At 38.1% G+C, this 11,083-nt stretch overlaps 1 protein-coding gene across 14 annotated transcripts in view; it reads left to right on the forward strand.

Annotated features, from left to right (window-relative positions):
- EYA4 (EYA transcriptional coactivator and phosphatase 4) overlaps window positions 1-9,473 on the forward strand; it is a 270,598-nt gene extending 261,125 nt beyond the window's left edge. For 13 of the 14 annotated variants that reach the window (XM_073893960.1, XM_073893947.1, XM_073893946.1 and 10 more), the window contains one exon: window positions 1,547-9,473. In XM_073893960.1, the coding sequence (XP_073750061.1) occupies window positions 1,547-1,627 (81 nt within the window). In that variant the 3' untranslated portion in view covers window positions 1,628-9,473. The remainder of the gene's footprint in view (window positions 1-1,546) is intronic. The other variant, XR_012378573.1, reaches the window with a different exon arrangement.
- The last annotated feature ends 1,610 nt before the right edge of the window (window positions 9,474-11,083 follow it).

Here is an 11,083-nt window from a genome sequence, read left to right on the forward strand (position 1 = left end):
TGGTGATGGTGAAGGCTTACGGTTCTATTTTGAAACACAGGTGGCTGGTCCCCCTAGTATGCAGGATGCATGCTTTTCTTTGGATGTGGCTGTAATCGCATGCGCAGAAATACAAAGTACCATTTTGTTGTTAAAAATAGATCTGAGCTGAATGAACAAAAAAAACTTCTGTGCTTTAACTGGACCTAGAAACTTGTTTTGTTTTGCAAATTTAAGAAGAAATTTCAAAGTTTAAGAATTAATGTATAACCACAGCCCCCTATAGAAATACATAATGTGAGCCATTGTTGTAATTTTAAGTTTTCTGGAAGCTGCATTTTTTAAAAAAAGAGACAGGTAGAATTAATTTTAGTAATATAATTTAACCCAATATACCTAAAATATTACTGTATCAATATCTAATAAAAATGATAATTACTAATGTAATGCTTACATTCTAAGTCTTTGAAATTCAGTATACATTTTGAACAGGCCTGGTCACATTTCAGGTGCTCAATACACACATGGGGCTACTGGCTACCATATTAGACAACAAAGAATCATAACATAGTGATTATTATTTTAATGTTTAACTTCTATTATAAAATACATTTCCATGTTTTATATATATACATATATATGTATTTTTTATATATATATGGATATGTACTCTACACGTATATATTCTACAAGATGCCATCAGCCCAAAACTACAAATAATGCTTTGGTTTTAATTGCTACTGTGCATTATTTCTTTTTTTCATTATTGTCCATAATGGAGTATTTTTAGACAATTTTTTCTTAATCACACTTTTTTGTGAAGCTTATCACACATATACCATATCCTGGTATATCTTTGGAGAGGCTCAAACCATTGTAATGTCTAAGAATATTTTTCCCCAAAAGGGGTCATTTTTGTCCCCTTTAGTACATATCACCCCTATTGGGAATGGATGCTGGAGTGCTTTCTTTCAGTCCCATACCAGTGAAATAAGTCAGTGCTACTGACTTAAGTTATTACTTACCCCAGAAAAGGAAGAAGGTTGATCATCCCCACATTGTTTCCTACCTTATATAGTCCAGCTTCAAATTATTTTTTTACATAGAAGGGAATTCACCTTCTTCCTCTCCTCTAGACAAAAAACCTTGGACTTAGGAAGTTTATCATTTTTTAAATTTTGTTTCTGAGAGGTGAACCATAAGGAGTGTTGTGGTTAAAAATTGCTTTCCATAAGCCACGGAGGATTGCTCCGTGCTCAAGTTACTTCCCCAGATGCTGATGTTAGTCATGCTTTTCCAGAATAAATACTAAACTACTTAAGAAATCTCAGCATTTGCTTTTATAAACATTAAAATCCAGTTCAGATCTATTTCTCTACTATCTTGACAATATGATATTGATGCTACCAAGCCTTCAAATACGATCATGCTTCCCTTGAGTTCTCTCCCTTGAATGTGGGTGAACCACACGTCTTTGTGTGTACTGCTGCTTTATTGAGACAAGAGTTATGATTTCTCTCCATTCCTTCCCCTTCTCTCCTCTGTCCCTCCCTCTGTCAACACACAGCACAACATGCCCTTTTGGAGGATATCAAGTCACTCAGACCTCTTGGCTCTGCATCAAGCACTGGAATTAGAGTATTTGTAACTGTGTTCTCTAGCTGGAGATCCATTTTTTTTATATATATATTTCAAGTACACTGAATTTTTATGTGTGATTCAATGCCCCTGGCTTTACACATATAAATTGTCTTAAAGGATGAAATCATATTTGGAATGAAAATTCCAGAATGAAGAATTCAGATTGCTGAATGGAGTTAAACTTTAGCGCTACAGAAAGGAAGCTCTATGGTCTTATATTTACAACACTTTAATGTTTAAAAAAATAAAAAATCTGTGGAGGTTGCTGGTACACACCGAGTGAGTCCTAACTGGAATTAACAGCTTTAGCAAAGAACTCTTACCCCTGGCAAAGCACCAACACAGGCTCCGTCTGACAAGGTGGTGTTCAACAACATTCCTCAAAATGGGAGATCTTCTCAGCCCTGAGGTTTGAATCTGACTTTAGCCTACCTAGCCCAGAAAATCTGAATTGGAATGCACTCAGACTGTATAAGGACAATCCTATCTAGACCTGTAATTTGTGTAAATTATGGATGAAAATAATTTACTGTGACTTTATTAGCAGCTGACTTTGAAAGTGGATGCAATTTTTCTTTTCATTTGTTGGGGAGGGAAGTGGGTGGGCAGTGGGAGTCTAATAATGTCTCTTTTTTTAAGTTTGGCAAACAAAATGTTCATACTGATGTGTTGTGCCTTAAAGACAAGACAGCATTTGTGTGTGTTACAGTGTAACTTTGGTGAAAATCTCTGTAGATAATGAAAAACAAAAACAACAACAACAACAAAAAAAAGCCTTTGTGATCATTCTTAAGATGACCAAATTTAAAATTCAAGCTATCAAAGCTTAATACTGCATCAGCAAGAAACTGAGTATTTGTTGCAATAAGAAAACAATGATAATAAAGGAAAGCTTGTGTTTTATTTGGGTTCTTAATAATTCCAATAGTTATATGAGGCAACTATTTGTGCATCCAACCATAAGCAGAAGGTTATGGGAAGGTTTGGGAAAGACTGTGGGACCTTTACTTAAAAGTGAAATGTATGTTGAAGTCTCGGGTACCCCTTTCTACAGTTCTTCTGGAGAAAACTAAGAGCCATATTCATGACTACTTACATTATTTTGAGTTTGACTTTTTGATATGTGTAAGTTGTGTCGAGGAAGATAGTCTCATTAAAATCATAACCAAATAGCCCCCAAACTTTCTTAGGCTATTCCATGAACATGGCTTGAAATTCACATTGAGTGAACATGGCTTAAAATAAAGCTAAGTGCATTCATTCCCAGTGCCATCATGAAAATGAAATGTCATCAGTGGTGGAAGATGAATGCCCAGATGCCTTCTAAAGAAAGGAGTGAATCAATGAAAATTTTACCTAGAATATCATCATAAAATAAATTGGCAAACGAGCCAGATCTTGGCAGCAATACTGAAAATTACAACAGTGAAATAGTATCTGGTTCTCTGTCTGAATGCGTCAATCCAGTTTCTCTCCCTTAGAGACCCATGCACCTTCATTTCTGCCCGCACTGTTCCTGCACAATGGCGTGCATTCATTGCAAGGAGAACCTGTCATCGTTGTGTGTGCATGTGTGTTTTTTTCTTGGTGTGTAGCCCATGTTAGGAACACGATACAGGTTCTCCTGTCATTTTGTATGACATGAAATTTCCCTTGTGGAAATTTAAGACTTCAAGATCTATGAGTGTTTTAACGGTGTCTGTACCTGCAGTTCTGTGTTTAAAATGTGGAGGCTGGAATCCAGCTAATAGGCAGAGCCCCTAACCAGACGTTGGTCCGTGATAGCTCATCATCTGAGGCTTCCATGGCTCCCGTAGGATCAGTGCTTTGCACATTGATCACAACATTCACTATGGAAATGAGGTTTTATTTTCCAGGTTGTAAACCTGTATTTCTTTACTGAATGCTAAGACCATATTTACCTTGGGCAGAAAGAGCTTGAGATCCAGTTTTGCAGATTTTAAGACAGTGATTTCATCACACAAACCTTAAAATTATTCTTTAAATTTTGTAACTTTTGGCTCTCTCTGCCCCAAGTACTGGTGCAGACAAATTAAGGTTGCAATACTTTTAATAATAATGATAATGATAATGATCATCATCATCATCTTACATTTCTATTGGCCTTAACTTGAAAATAGCAGTTTAAAAAAATCAAAGAGCTGCACTGATTATCAATAATTATATTTTGTGCACTAACACCTTAAATATTTATTACTGTGAATAAAACAATATTATCTTTCTGGCCAGTTTTTTTAAATGATAGATTTGTGGCATTACATCTAGACTTTTAATTCTTTTTCATATCAAACAAGCAAGGCATCTAATGTTGCTGAAACCCTGCAGGTACAGAAAGGAACACCCTTTCACAGGCAAAGGAAGTGTCACTGATGACCTCACCCAGTGCTATTTCTCACATACATTATCCCCCCTGATTGTGTGTTCAGAAGAGGCTGCTGGCATAAAATCTAAATGCTAGGTTAACGAACAGCTTGATGGCACAACAATGGCGCAGGCCAATATGGCCGACCTCACAGCTTGTCATGCAACTTCAAGTGTGCTCAAACTGGAACCCTGCCTTTCCTATGCTAGGAACAGAGATCTTCTTCCTTTCTGATCTAATAAAACAAAAAAACAAAAAAAAAAGCCAACAAACAAACAGAAAAAACAACCCCTTTGGCAGTTCCCACTTTCTATTGACATAGACTATTGTGCCTTATTATAAACCAATTTGAAAAGTGTTCTGTCACTGAAATGAGTTTTCGGCTACTACATGTAAAACTTGGTCTATCACTAGGAAAGGTAACCACCTTGTGTCACGCCTGAAAAATATCAAAGCAGGTGGCCTGGCTACGATATTATAGCATACAATATTAAGTCACTCTACCCCTACAAAAGTTTAAGTCAAATTCAGAAGCAAAAAAAAAAAAAAAAAATTTTTAGAATCATGCAGTTTGTGCACAAAAAAATGGGTAACTCTAAAAATGTTTTTTTCCTTAGTCCCTGGTGAGTGAAGATTCAAAATAGTGTCAACAGCATGCTCCAGTTTGAAGTTGTTATCTTTTTAAGCACATTTTTTTTTGAAGAGCCTACATTCTCAGTGAATATGGCATTTAGTATTTCTTTCAAAAACAAATTTAAGCATCGTGAGCCAAAGTTGCATTTTGACTCCCAACTATGGTAGCATTATGGAAATCTCACAAAGTCAAGGGTTTCTGTTATGTATTAGTAAAGTATAGATTATTGGGGCTGATATAATTTAAGAAATGTAAATTAATATTAAAAGCTTGTAAAAATATGTACATCTTTACTATTTCTCAATAAATACCTTTGGAAATGTTTTCATTTTCTTCACCCTCCCATGTTGTAGAGTTTTTGTTGTGTGGACTTAGCTCGATTCTAAACAATGTGAAATTTATATTTAAGCTTCCTGATGTATTCTTACCTTCCCTTGCTTATACCTAGATGTCATTTGCGGTTAAGGTGAGTGAGATGTGACATGACAGAATGTCCCTCATCAAGACTACAGGTGGGCTGGTGTGCCAAAAGGGTGTGAGTTGCATTGGTTTGATATAGGAACAGTCACATTCAAGCGTAATGCAGAAAGGAGTTGCAGTTCATTAATGACGACACAATACCTTTTAGAATATTTAAAGCAATGTTTTTTCTTTAGATGAATATGGGACCCCGTTTGTAAGTAGCTTCCAAGAGTGATAAAAGGAGTGTTGTTCTTAAATAGCTTTTTTAAAAAAAATTCTTTATCTAAATTCAAGTTAGTTAACACATAGTGTATTATTAGTTTCATGGGTAGCATTTAGTGATTCATCAGTGCTTAATATATCAAGCACCCTCCTTCGTGCCCATCACCCAGTTACCCCATCCCCCACCCCCCTCTCCTCCAGCAACCCTCAGTTTGTTTCCTAGAGTTCAGCATCTCTTTATCTTTGATTCATTTCACTCAGCATAGTACCCTCTAGTTCCATCCACGTTGTTGCAAATGACACGATTTCATTCTTTTTGATGGCTGAGTAATATTTCATTGTCTTAAACAGCTTTTTTTAAAAGATTTTATTTATTTATTTGATAGAGACGGATAGTGACAGAGATAGCAATAGAGAGAGCACAAGCAGGGAGAGAGGCAAAGGGAGAGGGAGAAGCAGGCTCCCCGTGGAGCAGGGAACCCGACATGGGGCTCGATCCCAGGACCCCGAGATCATGACCTGAGCCGAAGGCAGACGCTTAACCGACTGAGCCATGCAGGTGCCCCTTAAATAGCTTTTAACAGCTTTCTTACCTTGTGTATGGTATTGATTTATTTGCAGATCTGTTGTTCAGATGCAAACCAAAGGGAAACCTCATTCATAACTTTTTAAAAGCCTCACCTCCAAATTGAGTATGTCCCACGTGTTCCCCCAGCATTATATCATTTCCCTCCTTTACTGTTAAATAATACTTAATCCCTAGATTTACAGTTACCCAACATGGCACATACTTTTGTTTATCCTTTGTATTGGATGACTTCCGCACTAGAATGTGTGCCCTGTGAGGACAGGGATTTTTGTCTTATTTTTTGTTCACTCTATATAACCAGTATCTAGGAGAGTATCTGGCATGTAGTAGATACCCCCAAATAATATTTGCTGAAGGAATATATAAACCATAGGAAAACTTGTATGATCATGGTCTGGAATTAAAAAGATTTTAAAAAGTTGAGCTAGATTTTTTTTAAAAAGAGAAAACATGCTAAGTTTGGATGGAACTAATGTAAATTTTTACAACTTAGCTGGAGTGTCTGCTGGTCTAATAATTCGTGAAAATAAAGAGCAAGGATGGTCATAAGTAAAGATGTATTTGGAAATAGAGTTATGTGTGAACTGAGAATAATCTGGAAAAGAAAAAATAAGTTTGCAATGAATCAGTAATTGATTCCTCTGCCCCCATTACTCTTTTATTAAATAATAATAATATGCAACATCAGTAGCTTTAGTTGATTTAAATTATTTAAAGCCACAAAATATCACATAAAAATTGGATCTATTTGCAAAGTCTGTGGTTTGTGATTCTGAGATCCAGGAATAAGAAAAGAAAGAGGAATGTGTGATTTCCCTTAGCTAGCAAAAGATAACCATTGTTTCACATCTGTTCAGGAATTACATTCAAAAAGTAGTTACTGAATATAGTAGTATAAAAGAACATATATTCTCATTCATGGGTCACCACTCAAAAAGCTCAAAAAAATCTGACCAGGCCAAAGTCAATTCTGGAGATTACTCTAGTAAACTAGATGCTTTCTCACAGCACCAAGGGGAAAACTTTTCAAGTTCTGATTTTAAATGCCTGTCCCTCATCCAGAGAACCTTCCAGAATTGTTAGCACACAATTTGAAAAATGTTCAAACATAATGTGCTAATATCTGACAAAGCAGATAACTCTATATAAGCCAGAATTTCTCTTCCCTCCCCAAAAAATACTTTTTTTTTTTTTTTTGAGAGATCGAGAGCGGAGGGAGAGGAAGAGAGAATCTTAAGCAGGTTCCACGCCCAGCTCAGAGCCCGACACAGGGTTCAATCTCATGACCCTGAGATCATAACCTGAGCTGAAATCTAGAGTTGGACCCTTAACCAGCTGAGCCACCCAGGTGCCCCACCCCAATAAAATACTTTTTGATTGGGGCTTGTGGGAACACTCTCTGTGCCTAAAGGGTAACGTGTTGTCTTTGTAGTCATAAAATAGATTTTTGTGCCTTGTGGCTGCAATGATGATGTCAGTCTAGTTCTCTGTGAAACCTTCAGTGAAAAGACACAGAATTGAATGAGAGTGTGTGTTGGAGAAGTTGGTGGAGCCATCAAGTAAATCAGTCTCCACAGAACCACGGGCACGGCTGACTCTGAACTCATCACACTCTTGACCCTCAAGCTCTTTGGCAGTTAGGTAGAGGTGAATCTGAAGGCAGTGTGAAAGGGGTTACCATGAGTATCACATGGGCATGGTGAATAGTTTGCAGAGGCACTTAACCAGTCCTCAAAGGGAAGATTCCTGGAGAAAATGATTTCTAGAGCTCGACCTCCAAGGACAAAATGGAGAAGACCAGGGATTGGAAGCATCTAGGGAATAAGAGAGTGTTCAGGTAAGAGAGAAAGGTAGAATGGTGTGGTCAGGGAACCTACTACAAATAATTACTATTTCTGGAACACAGGGTGAAGAGAGGGAATAGTAAGAAATGAGTCTGGAAAATAAGCAAGGGTCAGATCATGAGGATTTCAATATTCCATCTGGTTTGATTTTCAATACACGTTTTGATTTTATCATGGGATCCGTAGGTGTCAAATGAAAGACTTGTAAACAGAGGGTGCAGGTGTCCAGATTTGCACTGGATAACAGTGACTCTGGCCCCACAGTGGAGAATGGAGGATCTGTGAGCCTGGGACGGGGTCCCAGAGAGTTACTGATAGATTCCTGAGTTAGGTGATGGCCACGGATGTGGAGACAGGGACACAGATTTAAAGAGATTAAGATGCTAAGAATAATTAGCATTTAGCAATTGTTCCTGCTTCTCCTCAAGCCCTCAGGCAAATCCCACCTTACCTCTGGGTTTCTGGGAAAAATTTGGGAAATTTGGTAGATGCGGTGCCCAAGATGTAGGTGTAGGGCCATTCACAGAGATCAGAAACAAAAAAGAGAAAAGGATTCTGGTCGCCATTTCCATTGCTGTTGGTGGTGCTAGTTATTGGAGGAAGATACTGAATCCAGTGGTTGGAAGTGTTACATGGGAGGTGGTGGTGCACCTCAAAGTAGAGTTGTCCAGTGGGGTGGTGAACTTGTAGTGACTTCCTGGCTGGTTATTAAACACCTTGTCAAGTCATAATGGAATTATTCTGAAAGCAGTCAATAAAATCCCAAATAATTTTATCAGGTCATATTAATTAGTCATTTAAACAAGATTTGCTATTTGTGCTACCTTGAGAGAGCGTTAGTGAAAGCTAGAAATGATGGCAGGACTGGAGAATGTGTATGTACAGTGTACACCATGGAAAATTATTTGGGGTTACCAGTTGACTTAACATCCTACTTTCCTGTCTCTTGCCTTACCCTAATTTCCTGTAAAGATAAAGTAATACTGTATCTGGATTTACAACCCTGAAGGACTTCAAATGCCTCTATGAACTTTTCATCACTCACTTGTACAAGTCATCGCCAGCTTATGTCTGCTTGGAAACAAAAATGACATTTCTAATTTATTTGCCAAACAATGAAGACCTAATGGAGAAGGAGCTCTACAACAGAATGACAAGTGATTTAATCACTTCTTCTTTGACAGATTTATGTACTCCAAAAAAATATGGCTTTCATTAAATTATATGTTATGGTGGGATAAACTATTTAATGAAAGTGGACAGTAGTAATGTGTATGTGAATAGAAATTAAAAACCATCTTATTTAGCTCGTGAAATTACGTCTACATCAATTATGGAAACAGCAGGGGGTGAGGTGGAGGAGACATTAGAGTGGGTTCTGGAAAAAAGGTGGTATAACACATCATTTTTTAAACTTGTATTTAAAGTTTTACAAATGACCAGTGTATTTTCCAAATGTTGAGGACCAGCTGCTATCCTAAATAAAATCTACTACCACTGATTATGACCACTTCTGGCAGTACATGTCACCATGCTTGGCTCAAGAACTGAATTGGTTTTGGGGCACCTGGGTGGTTCAGTCATTAAGCTTATGTCTTTGGCTCGGGTCTTGATCCCAGGGTCCTGGGATTGAGCCCCGAGTCAGGCTCCCTGCTCCGCGGGAAGCCTGCTTCTCCCTCTCTCACTCCCCCTGCTTGTGTTCCCTCTCTCACTGTGTCTCTCTCTGTCAAATAAAGAAAATCTTTAAAAAAAAAAAAAAAAGACTGGTTCTTAAGAAAAGAGAACATTTTCCTTCTGTCTATCCAAACAGGGATATTCATTCATGTACCTCCGTCTATCTCTGTGAAGCCTGTATTATGATTGTGGTTTTACTCATGTGACCTTGGCCGAGACAGACCCAGGTAGAGACAGCTGGTACCATTGAAGCAAGGTGAGGAATTCCTGGGCTCATGCAGGAGGTGGCCAGGCTTTGATTTAATCAGTAGGTTTGGAGGCAGCTCTGAAGCGAGCATGCAGAAGGAGGAAGAGGAAGAAAACTAACATTTGAAGAGACTTAATGAGATAGGAGCTTACCATATCTTACCTCATTTAGTTATCATATCCCTGAGAGCTGGTATCATTAGTCCTCTTATATTGTTTAAGTGACCCCCCAAAGTCCTGTGACTTGTGGGTGGCACAAATAGAATTGGGCCTTAGGTCCATCAAGTGGACTGTCTAGTTATGCTCATTCCATTGCATCTGGCTGTCCAGTTATTGCAATCGAGTTGCTCAGAACTTATAGAATTATGATCTGAGGAAAAGTGTAATCCAGAGCATGTGAGATTGCAAGCAATGGCATTACCCATAACTCTTTGTTCTCCCTATGGGCATAATGCCTATGTGACAAATGACCCTTGTGCAGTAAAAATGTTACTTCTGCAGAGGATGGTAATAAGGGCCCTCAGTGGATCTGGCTTAAGGATCACGATTATATCCAGTTCTGTATGGAATCCTTAGAGAAGACTACCCAATGAAAGCTGCTGAATTGGTTTACATTTAAGCAAAAACACATTCTCTAGATGTTCTCTCTTCAAAACACCTTTCCTGGAGATAACACGTACATCAACAGCTTTTGGCACAACTGACTTATATGCGCCATGAACTAAAGCGTGGGACTGAGGAGGCTTCTGACCAGAGTGGGGACTTAGGGAGTTTCTAGAGCTACATGAGTATTAGGAAAACAAATCAGGGGGAGCATTGAGGATTCCACATGATTTCAGGAGTATCTGCATAACAGATGTCCAGAAGAAAGTCTCTAAAGGATAAATGGAGAAAAAGTTTTTAGAAACAATTGGGCCAACTTTGCTTCTTTTTTAAAAATTCTATAGTGGACATGCTTTTTTTTAATTGCAATAAAATCCGTACAAGATTTACTATCCTAACCATTTTTTAAGGGTACAGTCAGTGATAGATACTAAGTGCATCCACACTGTCGTGCTACTGTCTACCATCCAGCCACAGAACTGCATGTCTTGCAAAACTGCACCCGGACCCACTGATCAATAATCCCCTCTTCCCTCTTCCTCCAGCCCCTGGAAACCACCGTTCCACTTCTCTCTATGAATTTGACTACTATGAATACCTCCTATAAGCATATAGACTAACCATACAGTAGTCATCCTTTTATGACAGACTTATTTCATGTAGCATCCGGTCTTCAAAATTCATCCATGTCATAGTGTGTCAGAATTTCCTTCCATCTTAAGGCTGAACAGTATTCCCTTGTATGGAGACACGACATTTTGTTTATCCATTCATCCATTGATAAACACTTGGGTTGTGTCCACCTT

This window comes from Callorhinus ursinus, unplaced genomic scaffold (assembly GCF_003265705.2).
Source record: "Callorhinus ursinus isolate GAN/ISIS: 27379988/994484 unplaced genomic scaffold, GSC_fseal_2.0 scaffold6, whole genome shotgun sequence".
In the NCBI taxonomy this organism is placed as follows: domain Eukaryota; kingdom Metazoa; phylum Chordata; class Mammalia; order Carnivora; family Otariidae; genus Callorhinus; species Callorhinus ursinus.